General features: G+C 43.3%; 1 protein-coding gene across 1 annotated transcript; it reads left to right on the top strand.

Moving 5' to 3' along the window:
• Positions 1–26,203, top strand: LOC134071343 (prolactin receptor-like). Its single transcript, XM_062528019.1, has 9 exons — positions 1–277; positions 16,440–16,537; positions 20,038–20,179; positions 20,992–21,164; positions 22,175–22,353; positions 23,351–23,504; positions 23,670–23,757; positions 23,919–23,988; positions 24,704–26,203. The coding sequence occupies exons 2-9, from the start codon at positions 16,444–16,446 to the stop codon at positions 25,457–25,459; spliced, it is 1,656 nt and encodes a 551-aa protein (XP_062384003.1). The 5' UTR covers positions 1–277; positions 16,440–16,443; the 3' UTR covers positions 25,460–26,203.

Raw genomic sequence — 26,203 nt, 5'->3', positions numbered from 1 at the left:
CTGGCGAAACCGACCATGATTGCTCGACCTGGAGCGTAGGTATTGACATTGCTTTACATATTCCGCCATGTTCATTGCCTGCAGTTGTGGCATAAGAGCTACTGAGAGCTACTGAACCCGTTTTATTCGTTTGATCCTCATCGCAATTGTCTGCTGGATTATTTATTGAACCGCCTGGAAAATAAATTGAAACAGCATCAGAAGAGGGTGTTTTGAAGCCACAAAGTTTTAGGTAAAAATCATCATCGCCGTGCAAGGATTTATTTCCAGCTACGAGGTAAGAATTCGACCGAATCGTTTGCCCTTAATGTGTTTATGTTCTGACTTATTCTATGCTGTCGTTTACGCGAGGTATATATGTTCATCCTTTATGTTCAACAATCATTTTCAATCAAGAGGCATTATCAGGACTCTGCGTCATGCGTCTGACTGTGCGCTCTATGATGTAGATTGTTAGATGCATTATAGTTTCAATTAAATGCAACATGTTCACGACTCTGCGTCATGCGTCTGACTGTGCGCTCTATGATATAGATTGTTAGATGCATTGTAGTTACAATCAAATGCAACATGTTCGGGAGTAATGGGGGTTTGTAGGACTAAAAATATCGCGCTGTCTTGCTGAGAAATCCAGCATCGACACCAGTGTATTGAAGGGGATGAGCGGCGCGCGGACCATGACATTTCGACGCGTTTTCTGATGTGACGATGCTCCAACTGGTCAGCCTGTGTCCAAACGGCAAACTCCTTTCAAACAAGGAGAAACAAATGCTGTTCCTCCCGGTCGGTCAATAGACTTAAACTCCTTCACAATCCCCGTAAATCCAACGAGCAATGCCGGATTGGTACCCACAACATAATCTCCAAAGACGATAAATTAGACTAGAGATAGAATCAGAAAATCAATCAAATTTGACGGACAAAACGGCCAGCCTGTTACGGAGTGAAATAGATTTGGTTTGCTTGATGTCCGATCTGTTTTTTTTTTTCGCTTTATGAGTTCAGACTGGGAGGAAACTACAGTATCTCCTGAAGCACACTGTTGCACATTTCAACGCACACGGTTTTCCTCTTGCAGCTGTGTCACCTGACCGCTTAGCCTTACATCGTGTACTGGAGTAGCTTTCCAACATCAGCTGGTCCAGTAATCGGAGTCAGTTTATAGTTATGGGATTTGGCAGTTTTTACTTACACTTTATTTGAAAACAAAAACAAAACGCGCCAGGCTCTCATATTTATTCAGAATTTCAACATTATACTGTACATAGGCGTGAAAACAACCCAAGTTCAACACAGAAAGGGATGCTGCACAGAATCATTTTAACAGTAATGGCGAGAATTGTAAGGTTTGAGTGCGGCCTGAGCTCATTTCTCAATTCCACACCTTGGATCTCTTCCACTCATCTCCTGTTTGCTCTCCACAGTCCTAGCAGTAAAACGATGCGAAAAGCTGGAAAATAGATCTAAAACAAATAAAGAAATCACTTTGGAGATATATGGTAATGTGTGTGTGTGTGTGTGTGTGTGTGTGTGTGTGTGTGTGTGTGTGTGTGTTCGTCGTGCTCCTGAGTTCCCTGCTCCTAGTGTGTGTCTATGTGTGTGTACTCTACTCTCAATGGATTAAATGCAGAGGACAAATCTCTTCCAAGGATAAATGAAGCCACTTAAAACTTCAAATCCAAAAGATCAGAGCTTTGCCTTGGACACTATACTGTATACTGTATACTGCACACTCTTAAAATGAATATGTGTTGGTATACCAGTTATAACTACACACTGTGTTGTCCATCTCTGGACACAGAGGTGTGTTAAAAACAACACAAGTTGTGTTATTTTCAACACATATTGTCTAACAAACAACAAGCGCAATGTGTTGGAAATAACATAAATTGTGTTGTCCCTATCTGGAGACAGAGATGTGTTGTTTTTAGCACACCCATTTTGAGCGTGTAGACTGGTGTGTGTGTGTAGGGTACTCTAGCAGAGATGTGTTGTTTTGAGCACACCCATTTTGAGCGTGTAGACTGGTGTGTGTGTGTAGGGTAGAGATGTGTTGTTTTGAGCGTGTAGACTGATGTGTGTGTGTAGGGCTGATGTGTGTGTGTAGGGTACTCTGAGCGTGTAGACTGATGTGTGTGTGTAGGGTACTCTGAGCGTGTAGACTGATGTGTGTGTGTAGGGTACTCTCAGACCCCAGGCACGTGTGCTGCACCACTGGACACATGAGCACAGTGTGTTGTGAAGCGCATGTACACACACGTTCTCCTCCAGATTCTGGAACTGAGAAGAACCTGGACAGTGTTTGAGCTCACTGCTTGTGTTCCCAACGCACGACGGGAATCAGTGTGGGTTGGCAGGATATAGTCTGAATCGAGTCTTTTACACTACAAGAAGATAACACCCTTTACTGACAGACAAACACAGACACACAGACACACAGACACACTTACACACACACACACACACACACACACACACACAAAGCTGCACATAGTCTTGTGATAAGGCATATCCTGAAAAGTCAGTCTCAACAGTTGGTAAGAAAGGGGCCCATGTAACGATATCACTAATGCAGTTGCAACCACATGTGCACATAGATGGACACTCACATGGCCCTGGGCACAGACGCATTTAAATGCTTTGCTAGAAACACACGTTAACTTTGGGCCATAGTCCAGTTTGTTAGATGGTTAATATTTGACCACCATAGGGGATTGTAACGTCATTGGGAAAGGAAATGTTATTGCAGGGGATTATCTTTGTCTTAGTATGTTGTTTTGGTCATAAAATAAAGTGAACAAGATTTGATATCTATATCTGAAGGAGTGGTCCGTTGATAGGCCCTTTACTTTTGCACTTTAGGAACTTATTGCAGTTCCTAGAACATACAGTTCCTAGAACCCCCCCATTTGCATTCCGACAGCACGGACCTTAAAGAGATTAAAGAGTTCCTCAGAGCGTTCCACTGAAAAGTGATGGCTGCCTCTAACTCTTGCTGATCGGCTCTCTTCCGAGTAAACAAAGGGTAGAGTAATCAGCGGCTCACAGATCAATAATTGTAATATTATTTATTAGAATTGAAAGCATTATATATGATACATATTATTTGCCTCAGGTCTTCAGCCTACTTTTGTGGTCTGTAATTTTTGTCCTATATTTACTGTTATGTCGCAATGAAAGCTGTTGTGAATGCTTTTCGGTGCAGCCAATTCTCAGATCTGCATTTGTAGCTGTACTCTCTGTGAATCCTGAGATCCACACAGTGGTAGGGGCAGCCGTGGTGTACTGGTTAGGGCTTCGGGCTTGTAACTGGAGGGTTGCCGGTTCGATCCCCGACCAGTCCACCGCGGCTGAAGTGCCCTTGAGCAAGGCACCTAACCCCTCACTGCTCCCCGAGCGCCGCTGGTTGGGCAGGCAGCTCACTGCTCTGGGTTGTGTGATTCACCTCACTGTGTGTTCACTGTGTGCTGTGTGTTCACTAATTCGGTTAAATTGGGTTAAATGCAGAGAACTGAATTTCCCTCACGGGATCAAAAAAGTATATATTCTATTCTATTCTATTCTAGCTGTACTAAGATCCACACATTGGTAGCTGTACACTCTAAGATCCACACATTGGTAGCTGTACTAAGATCCACACATTGGTAGCTGTACTAAGATCCACACATTGGTATCTGTACACTCTATAGTTGACTAGAGCAGTACTGTAGCTGTGAGGCTCTAGCCACACCACGGCATCCTCCCTATAGGAGAAACAGTAGGGTCTGTTTTTGGATGATAACAAGTGTGCCTGTTGGAGACCATAGCAATGTTGATCAAAGCATACCGTTTAGACTACCACAGCTGTGGGTCAGACAGGCTGTGTGCTTCATTTCTGATGAGAGTGAATGTGCAGCGTGGAGTTGCTCAACAGTGCAAAACCAATTCTGCATCACTGCAGTGGTGATGAATATACTTAATCACATGCATCAAGAAAGAGAGCGAGAGAGAGAAAGAGAGAGGGAGAGAGAGAGAAATAGTGTGTGTGTGCGTGTGCGTGTGTGCGTGCGTGTGTGTGTGCGTGGGCGTGTGTGTGGGCGTGTGTGTGTGTGTGTGTGCGTGTGTGTGTGTGTGTGTCTTTGACCCAGATGGCAGTGTTGTGGTCAGTGTGCAGGCATCGCTTCACGCGCCACTGGGCTGTGGAATACAGCTGCTGGCTATTGATTGCATGTGTGTTTATCGATGGAACAAGCCCTGACTCCACTGAGCAGACTCTCAGATCCGCTTGGTTGGGTGAGTTCTAGTCAGTCTAGTTTTCTACTCTGTGTAGTCAAGATGGCCGCTGGCATCGGAACTGGAATACCTCTATTGGTCCACAGCTCCAACTACCACACACTCAAGCATAGTCCTTGATGATGAAAATATAGGCATTATATAACACTTGTTTCATTATTAGCTGTCTAGTTCAGATGTCTTATATTAATTTGGCCACGAGTCAGCTGCTGAACTCTCACTGGTTGTGAGGTCTTTAAGGTGAGATCCATCTCTCCTCCTCTAAGTGACTCAACAGCAGAGAGGTGGAATAACTGAAGTGACTCAACAGCAGACACTGGAGGTGGAAGTGGATGCAACACTATCACAGCTCCGCACCCATAGCACGGCTGGTCCATTCTCATCTATTTATCCCCGTCTAATCTGTTTACTTTCCTGTAAACAGTGATTTTTGATGATTTTAGAACACTGGGTTGTTTATTCATGCGTCCCAACATCTTGTAAAATACGTCTTTATTGCCTCTTTGCAAATCCATCACGTTCCTAATGAGTTCATTCCCTCCCTTTATACGTCTTGCATATTTTCCAAATCATTTTTGAACGCAACACACTGGTCTCTAACACACTGGTCTCTAACACACTGGTCTCTAACACACTGGTCTCTATTCGATCAAAACCACGAAGGGAACATTTTTGTTGTTGTTAATGATGCATTTGTTGAGTTGGCAGTTTATGTTTTATTGTACTTCCGTCGACTTGATGAAGGTCACAAAGTTCTGAGTCTTATGTAAAGTAAATCAGGCCTTTGTCATGAGTCCAACTTCTTGGTTTTGGGGTCAGTCCCGTGGGCATGGACTGGGTCCATTTAGGAGAGTACTGGAGAGACTGGAGGCCTAATCTCCCAAATGTCCCTGATGATTGAGATATACAGTGCTTATTAAATGCAGTTTTGAATCGTTTCTCAGGTTACTTGGGGATTGTGATAGAGCAGCTGTATCCAAGCCCTGCTACACATTCCTAGATGGATTGGGGTCTGGACAGTCTGGACAATGACATTGTTGTTTTCAAACAGTTGGTGTGAAAAACAAGCCCTTTCCCAAGGGCACAGGTCGCCTGTGCTCTCAGCTCTGCTGTGGTCTGCTGTGGTCTGCTGTGCTCTCAGCTCTGCTGTGGTCTGCTGTGGTCTCAGGTCGCCTGTGGTCTGCTGTGGTCTGCTGTGGTCTGCTGTTGTCTCGGGGCTTTTCTCCAGCATGTTTGCTGCACTTGTTTGACCCTTTCCCATAATTCACCAGAAGCCTGCTGCAGAGATGCGTCCTCACAGTAGCCATTCAAAATACAAAATGGCGTGATTAGAGCCAGTCGATGGCGACGGTCGCGCCATTGTTCCACTATCCGTGTGCATCTTTGCCTGTTGCCTTTATCATTACCTCCGCCAAGGAGGTTATGTTTTCATCGGGGTTTGTTTGTTTGTTTGTTTGTTTGTTCGCAAGATAGCTCAAAAAGTTATGGATGGATTTCAATGACATTTTCAGGGAAGGTCTGAAATGACCCAAAGAAGAAACAGTTAGTTACGTCTGGATGCAGGAGGCCGTTATGTGTTCACTTGGTGGAGGTTTGCGCTCTCTGAGTGCTTCTCTAGTTGTTATTATCATCATTGTCTGTATACTTCATTGGGTGGTGCCAGTGTATGTTGGCCCTAACGCTGGCTCCACCCTCACACCTCATAGCAGGGACAGAGTGTTTGCGGTGAGTGTTTGGTTACCATCTCGTTTGATGGGCAATTTTGGTAATGGATATTGGACGCATCGGGCCGTCTTCCACTTGACCTCAGAATGTCCCATGTGCCCTCAGGCAGGCTCTAGTCTCTTAATGTAATGTGATGTAAATGAATAGAATAGCGCCGGACACTGGTGTGCCCTCAGGCAGCTCAAGCTGGGCTCGCAGCCCATACGGCTCTGCTCAACAGAGCACACCATTGTTATACCAGCTATTCTATTCATTTACATTACATTACATTACATCACGTCACGTCACGTCACGTCACGTCACGTCACGTCACTTCACGTCACGTCACGTTGCATCACATTACATTTGGCTGACGTGTTTTAACCAAAGCAACTTACAGCATGCTAATACGTATTTATTTTTGTTTTGTTATACTTTATAAGAAACTAAATCACAAACAATCCTGCACTGTATCCTGATGGTATACATTTAGCCCCTTCTTGTGTGGTGCTGACTTGTTGGTTTTTGGCACTAACGTTTCTATTCTGCATGCTAATACATACTCATTTATATTTATTTGGCCATTTTAACACAATCTTATCATGCTTAAGCCTATTCATTAAAGCTTTTTAAAATTCTTTTTGTAGAGTGCCTTGGACAATCTATCTTTAATCATATAAGTTTTTTCTACCAAAGAGCACCTGCACAAACACTTCAAGCTACCAGAGGAATTACACTGCAACCCTCTGAACTCGTTTCACATATTTATTTATATTTTTGTTTGCTTTTACTTTTGCTTTTACTTTATAAGAAACCAAATCATAAACAATCCTGCACTGTATCCTGGTTGTATACACTTTGCCCCTTCTTGTGTGGTGCTCACATGTGTTTTTTATCTTGCATCACTATTCGCATGTGCCAAGACTGAGAGACTTTGATACGTTAAGGCGAGGAAAAGGTGGTGTTGAATCAACACATGCCCCTTTACAATGAACAAGTTGGATGTCGGGGGACCGCGCTGCAACTCCAGTAAAACGTTGGAGATTTGTCTCACTTTGCAGTGTTATTGTTTCGCTACTGTTTCACCAAGTGAACTCCACATCGGCTGGAAATCCCTTTTGCATTTGATAAATAGTGTTTTTTTCCCCTCTGTCTTCTAAATCTTTGATTTATTGGTGTCCCCTGATGTGCACTTACTAAAAAAATAGTTTTAATGTTCAGTTGTTGAGCCCAAGGTGGACGCAGGGACGGCTTTCTATCTCTGTGAAGCTGTTTAGGGAATATTCCCGCCGTATTAAATCAGCTTTAGAACCCAATACACGCAGTGACCTCCTGTTACATCCACGTTTGCTCCGTCCTTGTTTGATATAGTAAATGGAACACTGTAGCTTAAGATCCTTAAAAGAGCCTTATGCCTCATCTGTGCACGTCGTAGCTTAAGATCCCCAAAAGAGCCTTATGCCTCATCTATGCGCATCGTGTCGGCCTTCTTACTGCACTAGGCCATTAGCCATGCAGGTCAGTCAGAGAATGTTATGAAGATAAGAAGAAGATAAAAGCTGGGAGATCGTGCCTGGGATGAAAGCGTCTGCTAAATGAATAGATCTGAACATAAATGGAGACGTGAATGGAACGGTTCTGAATGCTGCTGCTGTTGCATCTCTCGTGCCTGAGAGCCAAAGAGAGATTTAGAATTAAGGTTCCTACTATGTGCCACAAACTGCAGCAACCACATTAGGACTCCATTTTAGTGATTTGAGATAATGTGCTTCATTCAGTATTGCTCAATTGCTCCTGTTTGCCCTGTGTTTGATAGTATGATAAATGTAATTCAATAGCCTCTCACACAAAGCAAGCTAATATTCATTTTATGTTTGACTAAGTTTATGTCATCCCATGAAGAAGATGATTAGAGTTATCATTCATCTTGTAGTCTAATTCCATGAGCATACTGTAATGACTATTAAACTTATACCCTCTTTGAACAAAGATTCATTCAAACAATTAATTTCATTCAAACAATTAATTTCATTCAATGATTCAAAGATTCATCTCAAACAATTCATTTCATAATCACATCTGGTGGATTTGGCCAAACCAAGTCAAGATGCAGTGAGCCAAGTATATTTTTTTCGCATTTTTGCCTTTATTATTATAGGACAGTGAGGAGGTAGACAGGAAACAAGTGGGAGAGAGAGATGGGGTGGGATCGGGACATGGCCGCAGGCTGGATTCGAACCTGTGTCCCCCTGGGCACTTGGACCCGTGTATGGTATGAGCAGAAGTTTAGGTGCACCGCACCAGGGGAGGGCTGATCTCTCCTGAACCGAGCCGTCTCTCACCAGGTCCACCTCCAGCCGCTCGGCTGCACGTCAACACTTGTGATCTGTAGTCTACCTACAGCAGGCCTATTTGCATCGGATACAGTGGTACATTGTCAAGCAACATCAGCCAAGACAGCTTTTCATACAAAAACATGGCGCAATGGACCCTCTTTAAATAAGGTGGCGTTCTTAGAACATCCAGTGGATACAGTAGTGATGGAGCATGTCAGATTGTGTGACCTTTGAACCTTCATATTAGATATGGGCACAAGCATGTATTTACTGCTGAATGTTGACAGGCTGTTGGTGGCCATTTTGTTGAGTGCACCAAATGATGTATGGAAGAGACGTGGGCAAATGTGCCTGAGAGTCGGCATGGCAACGTTTGAAGTTGCAGCTGAGATGGTTCTGAGATATCCTATGGGCGGAGGTTCACTATGTGGCTCTTGAGATATCCTATGGGTGGAGGTTCACTATGTGGCTCTTGAGATATCCTATGGGTGGAGGTTCACTATGTGGCTCTTTAGATGTCCTATGGCTGGAGTTCCATGTTTGGTGTGTACGTGGAGTGTCTGTGACTGGGCTCACAGGGAGATTATCGTGAGGGAGGAATGGCATTAATCAATGTAATGACATGGCTGGGTCAAGGCACTGTTTTTCTTATTGAACCCACGGCGAGCATCCCATAATTAAAAACAATGGTGGCTGTGCCATTCCCGAGAGGCCAACTGGACCTTTGGATGGAGTACAAGCACACAGATATGCTTTTATGTCATCAACTGTAAATTTATGTATGATATATGATAAATGATAAATGCAATGGTACCACTGACTAACACATTCATGATTAAATGCAATGGTACCACTGACTAACACATTGAAGCCTGCAAGAGACGTCTCGTCATTTCCCGATTGAGTTCCATTATTATATTTCATCTGACTGCAGAGCGTGATTCCAGGCTGCGTCACACTAGCCTTTAGCAAATTCCTCCAGATTCCTCAGATTTACTTTATTCTCCTGCAAACCTACATACTGTAGAGTATAATGGCCATGTCTCTATGGATAAATGCATACGGCGCGTGTGGGCGTCTAATGTGTGCAAGCATATTTGAGTAAGCTAAGCTAAGCTAAGCAAAGCCTCTCGTCATTCTTGTTGGTCTTTTTAAGCCTTTAAGCTCCTCTAAGCATTGTCCAATCATCAGCCTACATCAGCCCCTGAGACCGTTAGGTCTGAGTGACCCCTCAGGGCGAAAGAGATGAATTTTCCCTCAATATTAAAATATTCTGAAACTAGTTCTTGTGGATTTGCATTTTGCTTCCTTGTGTTGTTTTCCAAACCCTGTACTGTTGTGTCCTAAAAAACATACAGTATATTGCATTCTATTTGTTAGTTTAGCTAATGCTTTATTCTAAGTGACTTACAGGAGAGGAGTAACATTCAAACGAAGAATACCAATCTTGCCATTGCAAAAAAATCTACCATGCAACACCAGATAGTCTGAGGATGACAGAACCGAAGTTTAAGTTGATAGAAACAGTAGAGAGTTAGTAGTTAGTAGTTGATAGAAACAGTAGAGAGTTAGTAGTTAGTAGTTGATAGAAACAGTAGAGAGTTAGTAGTTAGTAGTTGATAGAAACAGTAGAGAGTTAGTAGTTAGTAGTTGATAGAAACAGAGATGCCTAGTGCTGGTGGGCTTGTTGGCCTAATTCAGGAGCCCATGAACAGCACTAGTCATGCCATCATGACACTTAGGCTACTACGGGTCTATGAGTCTGGCCTTTGGCCATCATGGCACTCACTACTGTTCTATGAGTCTGGCCTTTGGGTCCGTTCATGCCACCTGGGAATGTCAGGGGCCGCCCCTGTGATTGCGCTGTTTTCCCCACTGCGAGTGTTCATGGACTTTGCCGTCAGAATGTGTGAAAAACATGGATGGCACAACAAAGGTTTGCAAACTCTCACTAATCTAACTTTGCATAGGCCCACTAATCTTAAATAAACAACTGTATTTGCTTAAAGATATTGTGTAAGACGCATGTGAAAGCAAGATATGCAATTTTCAAGTGACACAAACAGCAAATTCCCAAGTTCACATTAAAATTATTAGACATGAAAGTCCACATGGACTGTATACAAATTAACTACAATGTTCAAGTCAATGTTCATGGCCTGCTATATGGCCTTAGAGGCTTTAAAATAGAATAAATAAATAGTCAGATAATAATTTATAATAATCATTCAAAAACTGTGACGACAAAAGTGACGACGCCCGCAACGGCACAACTCGGGTTACAAAATCTTTCCCAGTTTCCCATCTCTGATTCCCATTCCCAGATGAAGTGACGGGAATCATGGCGTGTTCACAGGGTAAAAACAGGGTTTTCCCATGCGCATGAACGCATTAATAGAACCATGGAACCTCAGCAGCCTGAATCACATCTGGCGCAAGGCAGCATGGGACCACCCAGGCCACGGCCTACGAGTCTGCCAGCCTGCTCTAGAAGGCCTCTTGAATGTGTAGCTACTGTGTGGTGAAAGGGGGTCTTGGACTACTAATCCTGATTTTAAAACAGGAATCACATAAATATAAATGTCATTGGCATCACAGTCATAGGGAAAAAGTACAGTATAAAAAGACCACTGGTTTAACATGAACAAAGGAATTATCTTGGCCACAGGGAAAATCTTTTAAATACATAAAAGCCAAATGTATTATGGTCCTGGAAAACCACGTCCTCATTTTACCTCAGGTCAGCCTTCCATGTGCAGAGTTTAATTCTTGGGAGAATGTGGGGTGGTGTACATGTGATTACAGACCAGTGATGGAGGAAGGCATGTCTGGTACAACATAAGCTTGAGGTTATGATACTATTGCACCCGCAAAGAAGAGGCAATGTTCTTCAGTGCAACGTATTTTATTGTTTTAAAGTTTGCTCTGAAATCACATAAAGCACCAAAACAAAAGTACGTGAGTGGCTTGAAAACTCGTGTGTCTCGTTGGCTTTCAATATCTAACCGAGACCTACTGCTTCACATAAACATTAACTCGCATTCAAAACAGCACATTTGTTAACGTTCTCATTCGCCCGCAGATCTCCCAGCCAGCCTACTCGTTCACATCAGGCTATAACAGCTAGTTACTCGAGCAGACTGTTAGCTAGCTAGCATCCATTACAAATAAACATGTATTAAACAAGTGAACACATTTTACAGTGTGTGTCATCTACTCAAATATTACACGAATGGCTAACCAATGAATTACATATCCTTTCTGTTATTTCTGACTCACCTGAAATCACATAAAGCACCAAAACAAAAGTACGTGAGTGGCTTGAAAACTCGTGTGTACCGAGACCTAACTGCTGGCTAGTGGCTACCTAATAGATACCAGCATTATCCCACAGCGCCACCCCATGACACTTTTCGGTACTATATATTGTGAGTCAACTCTAAAAGACCAAAAATAAGAATGGGGGGGTCTGAAAACAAGAAACAAAGTACTTTAACAAGAGCCACAAACTTATATGGCGCCACACAGGCTTATTGTGCTAATCTGTGCCTCTGGGCTTTAAGTCGTCATGCAAAGGCACACACACACACACACACACACGCACACGCACGCACGCACACGCACATGCACACACACACACAAGCACACACACACGCATGCACACACACGCACGCACACACACACACACACACACACACACACACATGCACACGCACGCGCACGCGCACGCACATGCACGCACGCACGCACACGCACGCACACGCACGCATGCACACGCACACGCACACACACACACACACACATATGCACACGCACGCACGCATGCACACGCACGCACACACACACACACAAAATGTGGCCAAATGTGGAAAAAGTAACTGTGCCCTTAGTTACTTTATTCTTAATTAACCAATTAACCAAATTGAATTGACAATAGGGTTCAACATCACTAGACTCACCCACACCCTGCTATGGTTGCTGCCAACCCTGTTGAATGTAAACAAATAGAACCTGACAATGTGGAGTTGCCTAAAAGGTTTCAAAAAGCAACACACGATGCTGCAATCTAAGGGCGTACTCACACTAGGCAATTCGTACCGTACCCGAGTACACTTTGCCCCTAAAGTCCGGTTTATTTGACCAGTGTGATCACTTCGTTCCGTACTGGGGTAAGGTACGCTAGTACGCTTTGAGGAGGTGGACTCTGGTACGGTACGCATGGAAGCACGATGTCATTAATGACGAAATAAACAATAACGTTCCAATTAACAATCACACGTTGCATAAAGATTCTAGAACACAGCAACTTAATCGTACCCAAGTACGGTTTGATATCATGCAGTGTGAGCGCAGACCAGGGACCAGAGGCAACCGTGCTCCAGTACGGTACGGGTGAAACGTACCTAGTGTGAGTGCGCCCTAAGTAAATTCAAAGACAGATGATAATAAAAGTCCTTGACATCTGTCAGTGTGACAAGAGTTGCAAAGCCATTTCTATGACTGTGGGACTCCAATGAACCATGGTGAGAGACATTATCTACAAATGGAGATCATACTGTACACCTGAAACAGTGGGGAACTTGCAGGAGGCTCCACAGTTCCTCCAAGAGCCAATGGGAGAGCTGCAAGAGGAAGAACACTGCTGACCAACAAGAACAGAAAGGCTATCTCATGAAAAACATCTGGACACCCAAGACTGTTGGTGCAATATTCTGTGTACTAATGAGTCCAGAGTGGAACCTTTTGGAAGACTTGGGTGTCATTACATCTGGCACAAAGCTAGCACAGCATTCAAGTTCAAGTTCAAAGTTCGTTTGAAACATTTGATTGCTGTTGTTGCCGCCAAGGGTGGCTCAACCATTTAGGGGCCCAGTAACTTTTTCACATGGATGATGTAGGTTTTGAATAACTTCATTAGATTTAAACGATCATTTAAAAGCTGCATTTTATCTTTACTCACATTGTTTTTGTCTTATATTGAACAAATTGAGAAGAGGTAAAGACTTTTTCCACAACACTGTATATGTATGTAAGGCAGGTGCAACAAGATGTAGGTCTGTGGGCTTGAGTAGATTAACTGCTGGCTTTATGTTGGGTGCAGTCGCTGTCACAAGAGCAGATTGTTGAACAGATGGCTGACACACGAGTGAAGGGGGGGGGGGGGCAGTTTAAGTCATATAGTTTGGTCCTGTAATCCGTAGGATTGAACTGGAGATTGACTGACATGTTGAGTACAAATACATAACACAGGTAAATACTTGTTATAGAGCTATGTATACATTTAAGTTCTGAGATTATCTCTAAAGATAAGAATAGGTTCTTTAATATTAGTGCCATTGATGTCTAGTGACAAGTTGAGTCACTGAGTTTGAAACGCAATGTTGACCTGACATCTGTTGAAGTCTTGAGACAAGCAATTCAGAATGGATGCATTTGAATGGGTAGATATTAGGCTTGTACATATCACACATGGACACATAGAAACAAAAGTGTTTTGGGGACTTTTTCTGGATTTGAGCATACTAAAAGATGAAAAGCTTATTTGTCCTTCTTTTGATGTGGTCAGTTAGGCATCCCATTTATGCCCACATTGCTGTGGTATCAACGCTGCATTGTTGGAAAGTCTACACAGATCCAGAGTCGCTCTTCCCACCCGTGACCAAATGAGTGTAATATAGCCAGCAGAAGACTACTGATGAAGCAACCCTAAAACCCCTCGGTGAACTCCTGTCTCTTGGCCAGGAGGCTGTAGAATAGGCTGTAGAGGCTCAAGGCTGTAGAATACCTGTGATGTACAGTACGTGTCCAAACGTGTGTGCCACTAAATGTGTTGTGTAAGGTGTTTCTGACGTGTGAGCCCCATGCTCCCATTATGCACACAGTATTAAACCGTACTCCCATTCTAATCTGCTGTGTTAGCAGACAAGCAGTTCTACATTCGCTACTCGCGACCTCTGACGTAAAGAGAGGGACATGCTAGCAGGCGGGTCACAGCTCACGGGTGCAAGCGTTTGTCACTATAGGGGTGAGTGAGTGAGGTTTTTTAGTGTCTATTCTTTATTTCTGTTTTTACTGTTCTTATCGGTTAGGAAGCTGCAAGTCAGGAGGGGGACCTACATTTTCTTTTTTATATGTTTGAATAGAAATTGAAATGCAACAACAAAACTGTATCTGAATCTGAATCTGATTATTGCTGTGGGAGTGGTGGGTCTTTGGTATTATTTGCCCTCAATGGGGCCTTCCAGGCAGCGCTGCCTTCAAGGCACTACTCCCCTCAGTTTAGGGGTAGGATGAGGGTTGAAGGGTTAAGGTTAGGAATAGGGTAAAGGTAGTGTCTTTTAGGCTGTGCTGCCTGGAAGGTGCCGTTGGGGGCAAAAAACACCATTGAGCGGGAGTGTCCCAAATGATTTTGTTGGCTGGATGGTGTTATGAAACCTCCCTTGATAGGCAGTGATGAAGGATGTGTGGGTTGATGCTGGATGTGAGGACTCTAACCCTGTTAGCACTAACATAAATGATGAGGATAAAAAGCTGTTGGGCAGCAGAACTGAAGCAAGCATCCAATGGAGAAAGCAGCGTTTTTTTGAGATCAGGTGTTTTGATTAAAATGCTGAATGAATGCTGAAATAATATTGGCAGCTGAATGGATATTTGTGTAGGCCCATCCACTACCAGGATACACCACCACTACCAGGTCAGAAAGATCAGTCGGGACTTGTAGACCTGTATCTAAGGTTACCATATGTCCACCGAGCCTCTGTTGCTCTGCCATATAGCTAATGCACTTAGCATCTCCGCTAATCCTCTGATGCACAGGGCAGGCGGAGTGGGAGTGCATCTGAATTAAAAAGTAGGCTAATTGTGCACCAGGGAATGAGTCAGCAGTCTCCAGGCATGCGTGACCTCACTGCTTATTAAAAGAGTTGGTTGTTAGAGTATTAGTGTTTTCTCTTGTCTTAAATCCTCTTGGTGGATGTATATTATAGCAGAGCCCCTTTTTACACCCATTCAGTTGATAACAACAACATGCCCCGCATGGCCCTCTAATGAATACGGCTAATTTTGTAGTGACATGGAGGAAGATGTTGCTACTTACAGAGAGAGGACTTCTTAGAGACGGTTGTTCATTGATGTTAAAACATTTTAGATCTAACTAATACTGATGTTGTTGCCCCAGCCGCGGTGCAACTGGCTGGGGCACCTGCACTGCACGCCCGGGTTCGATTCACACCCTGTGGTCCTTTCCGGATCCCACCCCTGTTTGTGCTTAAAAGAATTTGAAAGTGTGTAAATTGTGTGAAGATGATAGAAGACATAAGAGCTCACACCACTCTCCTGTTTTGTTCTTCACTCTTCTCTCCTGTCAGTTGTTCTGTCTGTAATTACGTGTTTACAACTCCAACACTGTCCCCAGTTGCCCATACTGGGACACAGAGGGATGTGTGTGTGTGTGTGTGTGTGTGTGTGTGTGTGTGTGTGTGTGTGTGTGTGTGTGTGTGTGTGTGTGTGTGTGTGTGTGTGTGACACTCCCCTCTCTGAGTCCCTGGCTCTGATCATGAGTTGGAGTTAAAATTAAGTTTAAAAAAATCACATTTTCTGCTAACAATGACCTTTCTGTAGGTCTGCCTACAGGCCTGCCTTTGTGAGTCAGCATGGTAGTCATGTTCGCGTGTGTGTGTGTGTGTGTGTGTGTGTGTGTGTGTGTGTGTGTGTGTGTGTGAGTATGTGTCCGATATGCCTACGGGAGGTATCCTGTGATCCATCTCATGACTGGTTGGAGGGAGGGCCTGTAGAATGTACCAATCCTTGGATAAAATAAAGCAAATAGAAGCTGCAAGACTCTTATGCCTTTCATATAATCCTCCTTTTTCTCCCCACTCCCCACGTCTTATAAAGAATTATGACGTGCAATGGATTATATAACCGATTACAATATATTATTAAAACTGTAGAACACTCATTTGAGCGTGATCTGATGCCTTGTAGCATGTCATGTCATGTTTTTTTTAAAAAAATAAAAAATGAAAAATGAAATGAAAAATGTTTGACTGAAGTGCTGAATGTTAATCTGGTTAATCAGGCAATCCCTCTGTGTGTGTGTGTGTGTGTGTGTGTGTGTGTGTGCAGGTTTATGGTGGTGTGTTGTGTTATGCAGCACTCTCTGCTCCTCGCCGTAGCCTGCCTTGGTCTCAGCTTGGCAGCTCAGGAGGCACACTACAGAAAGGGTGAGTCTGAGTCTTACGCTTTTTGCTCATACCAAACTCATTATTTTCATTGTTGATATTTATTGTTATATTGTTGTTGTTATTATTACTATTAATGTCCTGGGGTTCATATGAAGTAAGCATTTGATTGTCAGTATGCATTTTGGAAAACCAAAAGTCCTATGGAGAGTGTCAATAGGGCATTTTGTAAAATGCATGAACATACCATGGGAAATAATGGTCTGAAGTATTCATATTTTCATTCTTTATTTATCTACTTTTGCACAAAGCGTCACAAGACCTGATACTAGGGCTCACTTGTGTTTCTGCATCATATCAAGTGACCTAGAGCAGTATTTCCCAACCTTTTTCCCTTGAAGGCCCCTTTGCCTGTGTCTAAGACCCCTACCCGAATTCCTACCCGCATACACACACAAGATGTTTTAATAATAATAATAATAATAATAATAATAATAATAATACATTTTATATCAAAGCGCCTTTCCAAACACTCAAGGACACTGGTTTTATTCAACAATCGGGGTCTGGGAATGAATTACCAATGCCTAGCCTAGCCCGACCTGAAGGTTGCTTACAGAAGTTCAGAGGTCAGAGGTAATAAATAACTGCATGAGTTTAAATGTGGGGCAAAAAATATGTCTTAATTTGGATTATACAGAGTTTTGATTATCCAGTTGGATTTTATACATGCAAATATAATGTTGGTAACCTCACAACCTCAGCCCAGGCAACATGGTGCAGAGTCTGCTGACCCCCTGCAATCCCTGGCGGCCCCTAGTGGGGTCCTAGTGGGGTCCCGGACCCCAGGTGGGGAACCGCTGACCCAGAGGGCTGACATGGGGTCAGTTCAGAGATGCCTGTCAGCCGGCTGGAAGAAAAACAATAGTGTAGCTTTTGTAACTCTACTGTAGGTCAGTACATCACACAGTTCTTCTGATTGTTTTCCAAGAAACGTCAGTGTCTCAGCTCTCCAAAGAGGTCAAGCATTTGATTATATGCCAGACTTGCTGTAAGTCGTTTTGGACAAAAGTGTCTGCCAAATCCTATAAACATACACATAAATATAAGCGGAAACATACACATAAATATAAGCGGAAACATACACATAAATATAAGCGGAAACATACACATAAATATAAGTCAGACGGTTGTATTGTCTGTAGCCTGTAGCATCCCATACAGGTCCTTTTGAATTTTACATGTCCTCGCCTCTGCTGCACAGCCATTTACAGGACTAACATAAGTAGCAATTTGTGACCTCAAATTGCTGGGACAGAGTATTTAATTTGGCTCACAACCAAGTATTGTGCTTTGTTACGACCCTGCCTGAAGTATTGTGCTATGTTACGACACTGCCTTAAGTATTGTGCTATGTTACGACACAACAAATGTTACGACACACGGCGACAACAAGTATTCATTGGGAGCCATAAAGCCGAAATGCAAACCAAGTCCCGGTCACTGGGGCACACGCTGGCTTAACACGGTGACATTTTGTCTTAATGCAGTGAAGTGGGTCGTTTATTTAACAATGAATTTGAATCCAAATGTTGGGCTCAGATCAGCGGACTGTTTAATTAAAATCAGGGTGTATGGAACATACAGAATTTGAATTGAGTTTTTTACAGGTCTGGATAAACATGTAAAAAAGAAATTGTGATTGTGAGGTAATGGGAAAATCTGTTTCCAGACTACTGTTCTTTTTTTTATATATAATCTAAAAATGCAAAAATGGTAAACTTGCAAAAAAAAAAAATAGCAAAAATGGTTAATTCAGTTTAGTTCAGTTCATCATTGTCATTGACTCCAAAGGAAAGAAGGCAAAACGTGTGACATTGCAAATGATTTCTGCATTAAATGTATTGTAAGATGTAGCGTAGAAAAGTGCCCTACACCATTGTGCGTTTACGTCTGTGCAATGGTATTCTTACATAACTCATAGACATTTTTAATGTCCTTTTTGCTGCTAAACATGGGTTCACAGAATTTGCAGATGATCATATTCTGTTTTTGTTTTATTAGCATTTTACACAATGTGTGTGTGTGTGTGTGTGTGTGTGTGTGTGTGTGTGTGTGTGTGTGTGTGTGTGTGTGTGTGTGTGTGTGTGTGTGTGTGTGTGTGTGTGTGTGTGTGTGTATGTGTGTGTGTAGCATTTTACACAATGTGTCAACTTTTTCTGATTTGGGGTCATACAACAACAACAAATATGTAAAACAACATGTAATGTATTAAAAAAAATAATATAATGAATACCCATTCATTCCAACGTATTGATTGCTCTCCAAATATGATCCAATACTACTAGAGTACTAGTGTACACTATAGTATAGCAGTAGCTAGTTAGTTCATTAGTTTGTTCGTTTTTTAGTTCGTGTGACCATCCCCAGCTGTGTTTGGTGGTTAATGGCTCAGGATTCTGATGTACGCAGTGTAACCAGAGAGGGTTAAAGCAGTAATGAAGGATCTTTGGTGTAACTAGCCCACTGAGTTCTATGAACCCTCCTTGAGACGTGTGTGGTGAACATCGCAGAGCCCAGGCTACAGTAGTTCACGTTATCTTCTCACATCAGTGGCAAATCTAAATATGTTCCCCTCACAAATATGCTACGATTCATCACAAATTAGATTTATCACAATTAGATTATTTTTTACTGTATAATTATACAATAATCCATTTCGTTGAGAGTACATGAAGGAAATATAGGTTAAAGGGTAGGTCTGCATGTGTCTGTTTGTGTAGAGAGAGCTATAATCCATCTCACATGGATTGAAGTTTGGCACAAATTAATTTCCTGTGCTTTGTGGACTCTGGTCATGGGACTGCCTCCAATACTGTTGCCTGATTGCAGAGAAATAGTGAAAGCTTAATGAGTATGAAGTAGTTGCAGATTTTATCTACTGTAGGTCTTATTTAGGTTTTTAATCATTGAAATATGACCTTAATTGGGTTATGGCAATTGAGGTAAGGTGTTCACATGACTCATACCCAATCTCAATATTTATATAAATATAAAAATGTCAAAATGGTATGCATGTAAACGTAATCACTGAATCACCCTCTTAAAGGTGATCTCAACAATGTTATGCCATTTCTAAGCTAAGACATTTTTGTCAAACATTTTATTGCTCAAAAAACAGCAACCTGTTTGTTATTGTCCAGCCTGGAGCATAAAAACATAACAAACTGTTCCAGTTCCCAACATCGCTTAGCGCACCTGTAAGATACCCTTATGCGATCTGTAATGTTGCCCAACATCGCTTAGCGCACCTTTAAGATACCCTTGTGTGATCTGTTCAAGGATGCAATACACACTGAAATGACACATGGCTGACCTTGTGAAGTCCACTGCAGCCAAATGCAGATTAGCATGTTGCACGTTAGCTTGACTTTAGCTCGACATAAACAAATTAATTTTGTTGTATTGAATGACTGACTGGCTGAGGTTCTAATGAATGCTACTGATCCAGCTAATGACGTGATACTTTAATTCATCACCAGATGCTGTTTCGACACCCAGCAGACCTCAGATATACTACTGCCGCTCATCTAACATGGAGACCTTCACATGCTGGTGGCACCCGCTCGAAAATACCTCCACTAGCAACGAGAAGGTCAACTACACATTTCTGTACACTTTAGAGTAAGTTGATGATTTACTGTCATTTTCTATTTGTTTGATTCGTTTCGCATCTTTGCTAGAGATCTGAAGCACACACCACACACACACACTTCATTCATGGTTTGAATATGGGTTGCTCTCTTACAGCTGAAGCACTTCAGCATCACCATTTGGGGATACAGTAGTGATTCACTACTGTACCTTGCAAGCTGCATTGCAACTTGCAAGCCTACACAATCTAATCTACTGTAGCATTAGGCTACTTAAAGTAAACCATGTCATGACCAACCTATCTATTTTTTAAATTATGCCAATTGCAGTAGTTTTGTAGTCTGGGTAGCGCAGCCTGATCTGCCGGCGATTTGGATTTTACCCTGCAGTTCAGGCTGGAAACCTGCACATCTCTCCTGCTTCCTGTCATCTTCTGGGCCCAATCACAAATTTGCTTATCCAAAAGATGCACCCAGATTTTTGGTCTGATTGGTTGAAGGACTATCCAAAAGCGTACAGAATCATTTGAACTTTGCCTCTTGTGCCGTAGAAATAAAGCGGCGACTCCCCAGACTAATGTTCAATCTTAAACGATTGAACTTAATATGGTGATAGCCAGACTAGTGTAGTGTTGAGTAAGATTGTAAAATACATTTGCTTGGAAGTACATAGGGTGACAACTTGTGGGAAAAGTCATTATGTTGAAGTGGTCACATTTGATCACAGCAGTAGTAGCCATCTCCCTCAGGTGCCGGGATCAAAACATGAACTGTGCGGCCTCTTATTACGGTTGCTTTTGTGTCCAGGAGTAACCATCTTATTATGGTTGCGTTTGTGTCTAGGAATAACCATCAGCCACAGGAATGTCCAGATTACGTGAGCGGTGGGCCCAACAGCTGCTACTTCGACAAGGCACACACACGTGTCTGGGAGATGTACTGCATGAACGTTTCTGCAAGAACCAGCAGAGGGACGTTCACCTCAAAACAGTACTGTGTGGACGTGGCTGACATCGGTATGCTGTGTGATCCTCATCACACACACACACACACACTCACACACACACACACACACACACACACACACCTGTTGTGATAGAGCCTTTCAGTCTGTTCAGAACCATACAGATGCTGTGTGATCCTCATCCTTGTGTTGTGATGGAGCCTTTCAGTCTGTTCCCTACAGCAGGTGAAACGTTCTAAACCATATGCTTTGACAGGAAAATGAATCGGACTCTAGCATAAAGCTCTACAAAACTCTGATTTAAAACTTTTTTTTCCTGCAGCTGATAGAGCTTAGCCTACAGTATACAGTATGATCCTGTTGGATCATATAGACCAAATTAGGGATGTTTTCATGCTCTGAAGCTTTGACTGTCACAAGGGTTTACACAGGAGTGGTCTAATCTGTAGAGTAAAGTGAATAATTACAAGTAAGTTTGACTCTTACGCATATGGTACCGTCTATGAGTCTGTATCAATTCTAAATTCTAAGTTTGTTTTGATGGTGCCACAGTATATACAGCTGTAACCTAGAAAAACACTCAGAGAGCGCAGAGCTCTACCGAGCGAAAACAAAACTGCTTCCTGGATCCAGACAGTAATATGGATCACTCCCAGAATTTAATTGTTTCTTCCTTGGGTCATTTCAGACCTTCCCTCATTTCAGACCTTGTCACAATCCATCCATAACATTTTGAGTTATATTGAGAACAAACAGACAGACAGACAGACAGACAGACAGACAGATAAACAAACAAATCCCGATGAAGACATAACCTCCTTGGCAGAGGTAATGAGAGTTTGTTTTGATGGTGCCACACTACATTCATCCAATTTACTGCAGTGATTAGATAGAGGATCTTCTTTTCTTTCTCTCTGTTTTCACATGAAAGCAAATGGAGATGGCGTCCTTCCTCCACATGACTTAATCATACTAATTATCCTCCTCCACATGACTTTATAATAATTATCCTCCGCGACATGACTTTATCGTACTAATTAATTGTTCTCGTCTCTCTACTAGTGGAAATAGACCCACCTTTCAACCTGACGTACACCTTGATGAACGAGAGCGAGGGAGAAGCAGGCCGCACTGCGCAGGTGTCCTGGTCCTACCCGATCCCCGCGCACGTGCACATCGGCTGGATAACGCTGGTCTACGAGCTGCGCTTCAGGCCGGCAGCAGACCCGGACAACTGGAAGGTAGGATGGAAGTGGAACTTTGTACTCTGGCTAGCGCCTACCACTTCTCAAATGAGACGTGGTCTGGCAACCAGACGTTCATTTTCTCGTATTTGAAAAAATGCCCAGATCCGTTCATTGCGCGCCACGGATGTCTATCAAATGCGCTTTCAACCCTGTTCTGTGATTGGTCCCCTATCTCAGGCAAAAATTAGGGCGGTAGTTTCCAGACTGCCTTAGCAGCGTGAATGAAATCACTGCTGGCTGGATGAGAACACCCAGGCTAGGAACTTTGTGCGTGTCAACTCAAATTTATTCATATGGCACATTTCAAGCACAGGGGTCATTCAATGTGTTTACATACACAAAAGCCAAGAGTAATAGTAAATAAAATCATAAAAGGGCAATAGTTAAAAAGATAGTTTAAAAAGTAAATTACATTACAATTGACAGAAAGACAGAAGGTATAGCTAAAAGACAGATTAAGAATTGAATATGGAAAGAGCAGTCATTAGACAACTCGATGTTGGCCTTGTTATTATCCTTACTTGATGTTAGTTTGTTACCGTCGCTGTTATATAAGGTTCACACGGACACATGTGGTAGCATCAATTTCTCTTGTCATTTACGCAGAATTTCTGAACGCACGCCAACAGTTCCAAGTAATCAAACGTTCATCTGATCTGTCAGGCATAACATAATGCTCTCAGCGCAATAGAGCAACTCAATGCATCATCGAACACTAACTCAATACGTTATGAAGAGACACTTGTATGTGGACAGAACACTCACTCACCCCCTGTTAGTCCATCAGTTTGTGTTAACATGACTTAAAAAGTACAAGTCCAATGCCCCTCAAATTGTTAATGCTAAACGGTGACGATGCAGTTCTTTAGTCCCTTGAATAGGAAACTAAATGCCTGTGAACTGCTGTTTGTCTGTGTCATGTTATCATGTGTTATAGTACATCGGTGTGATGTGTGTATGTGTGTGTGTGTGTGTGTGTGACCCTCTGCAGGTGAAAGGTTTACTGCGTGAGCCGCAACTAGAACTGCTAGACCTCCCAGCAGGCAGCTATGAAGTGATGGTCCGCTGCCGATCCCAAAACAACCGCATCTGGAGCCAGTGGAGTTCCCCTCTCACCATCACCGTTCCATCCAGACACACAGCAGGTGCGTGTGTGTGTGTGTGTGCGTGTGTGTGTGTGTGTGTGTGTGTGTTACTGGTTGCCTACTGCAAAGAGACTGTTGAAACAAAGAGTGAACACTCAAGTAATGTGTCTTTCTCGTCTTTTCTCGGTCTCTTGTGTGTGTCCCTGTGTGTGTGTGGTGCTGCAGATCGCATGCTGGCGCTGATCTTGATCGTTGGGGTCGGGGTCATGGCCTTCCTCATCATCGGCTTTGGGGTCATACCACAGAGCAAAAGGTGAGAACCAGACTCCTCTAATGCTCACATTACCTTTACATACACACAGATATTTGGGTACATCTATGGGCCTATGGGTCATTTACAGGATCATAGCCCTCCACGCGTGGGTGTGTGTATGTGTGTATGTGTTTGTGATGGTATATTTTCTATATTTACAGGATCGTAGCCCTTCTCCTTCCACCTATTCCTAAGCCCCGCATCAGAGGCCTGGACCCGGTACTTCTGAAGGTACGGATTCCCTCTCAAACCCTTCACTCAAAAAGCGTCACCTTCATTTCCCAACTATTAGCTGCGGCTTACAGGATGTGTTGGTTTTGCAAAATTTCTTCAGCTATGAGGTTAATACACGGGGGCAGTTAATATGGTATTAATATGGCTTTGTTTCTTTTAAGTTGCATAAAACTCTGTCCTGCGGCTTATACACAATGTGGCTAATACACTGGAAATGACTGTACTAGTTCTCACGCAAATCATTCATTAAAGCCACCGTACCCTCACTGAACTATAGTGTTTTGATTAGAGTGTTTTGATTAGAGTGTTTTGCTTCAAGATCTGGAACTGTTGTTTAATTCACTCCATGACTCAGTGCGTTTAGTGGTTGATTGTAGTCTATTATATTGTCTCCTCAAAACTGGCATGACTACAGTAGGTAATGCATCCCTTCAAATGATGATAGATTGAAATGAATCATCAAAAGAAACTGCTATTATTAGTTACTGTATTATTATCTCTGTGTTTCTTTAAAGGGGGAGAATGGAGATCAATCCACACTTCTATATGATTTCATCTCTGTGTTTCTTTAGAGAGAGAGAATGGAGGAGATCAATGGACACTTCTATATTATGTTATCTCTGTGTTTCTTGTGTTTCTTTAGAGGGGGAAAATGGAGGAGATCAATGGACACTTCTATATTATTATCTCTGTGTTTCTTGTGTTTCTTTAGAGGGGGAAAATGGAGGAGATCAATCGTCACTTCTCGTCGTTCCATGGCTACAAATCTCCGCAGTATCTTGAGGAGACCTGGTACCAGGTGTACACCGACGACAGCTCCTCCCACCCCTGCCTTCCGCCTCAGCCCATTGGTCCTCCCGTGGTCCCCAGCGCAGAGCAGCCCAATGAGCAGCCGGCCTCCCTGCTGACCCCGCGCACCCAGCAGCAGGCCCCGCCGCCCGGCGAGGACTCACGCGACCGTCCTGGTGCCACCGCCGCCACCGACATCCCTGCGTCCTACGTCACCGAGTCCATGGACATCCCGGCGTTCCCTCCTCCTCCTCCGACCGCTGTTGCTCCGTGGGCCACCGGTTTCTCCTCCTCCAACCCGCCGCCGTTCGGCTCCCCTCATCCCACGCAGCAGGTCACCTTTCCCACGAGCATGGGCTACAGCTTGGTGGTCAACTCTCCGCACGGCCCCGTGCCTCTCTCGTCCCTGCCGGCCCTGCACGACTTCTACACCTGCGTCAACGTGGTCAGCTCCAGCGGGGCGGTGCAGCTGGTGCCGTGTGTCCCGGGAATGCCACGCCATCAGGCCGGAGCGCCGCACGCGGAGCTGGGCTCCCAGAAGAACGGCCAGCTGGTGGAATATATGGCCAAGAAGGAAGAGCTGTCCAACGGAAGTGCCTGTCTAGGTCAGGGAGAGGTCGGCGGAAAGCAAGGGTTAAACTCAGAGCTGGCTACAGACCTATTATCCCAGTCAAAGTAAAATAAGATCAAATGAAATAAAATAAGGTTATACTTTAGTTATATTCTCACGTACACTCTAAAACTCTATGTGTATTCACACATACAGTACTCCAAATTAACTTTTATACAGTGCAATGGGTACAGTTCTCAGAGATCCACAGATGTGACATCAGGTATGCCAAGTTTCAGATGTCATACTGCCACTACCACTTGTCTGTCACAAGTTCAGGCTTTTACATCATTTAGTCTTGAAATATAACTTGCAACCAGTTGGCCCTGGAAGGAACAATACTGAAAACGAGGTGGTGTAGGGAGAATAGTGAGCTGTGTTTTGATACTCGGTGGTGTTTTAAACATTTAGAGTCTGATTTTTTTTTATCAGAGATTAAGAGAGTGTGTATTTGTTGAAATATGTAACTCGCATCGAAGGCCTTTCTTCAGAGAATAACTGTGGCATGTCTCCCTGCTGTGTTTAGCAAATTAGCTCCACGCTAATCCCTCTACTTTCCATGCAGTTTTGTAAGTTCCCAAGTGGCATACCAAGCCCAGCCCACCCCCCGAGACTTTCAGAACACTGTGAACAGAATGAAACACACAGTAATGATAACTTCATTTCTGGAGCAGCATTTGTCGTAATTAAGAGATTTATATTTAATGTATAGCTATCAGTTGCTTGAAACACTCCCACTCTTCATCTGCCACCTCGGCGTAAGGTTCAAGGATGGGAGGTGTGGGTGAGTTTAGTCTGTAATGTCGCACCGTA

Source organism: Sardina pilchardus, chromosome 23, assembly GCF_963854185.1.
Source record: "Sardina pilchardus chromosome 23, fSarPil1.1, whole genome shotgun sequence".
Taxonomy (NCBI): domain Eukaryota; kingdom Metazoa; phylum Chordata; class Actinopteri; order Clupeiformes; family Clupeidae; genus Sardina; species Sardina pilchardus.
The sequence above is the reverse complement of the archived record's forward strand: the minus strand, read 5'-3'. Positions and strand labels throughout refer to the sequence as shown.

Coding starts and splice junctions, on each gene's coding strand:
- LOC134071343 (XM_062528019.1), top strand. CDS start 16,444: ATGGTGGTGTGTTGTGTTATGCAGCACTCTCTGCTCCTCGCCGTAGCC. Junction 23,505..23,669: donor TCCATCCAGACACACAGCAG/GTGCGTGTGTGT, acceptor GTGGTGCTGCAG/ATCGCATGCTGGCGCTGATC. Junction 23,989..24,703: donor TGGACCCGGTACTTCTGAAG/GTACGGATTCCC, acceptor GTGTTTCTTTAG/AGGGGGAAAATGGAGGAGAT.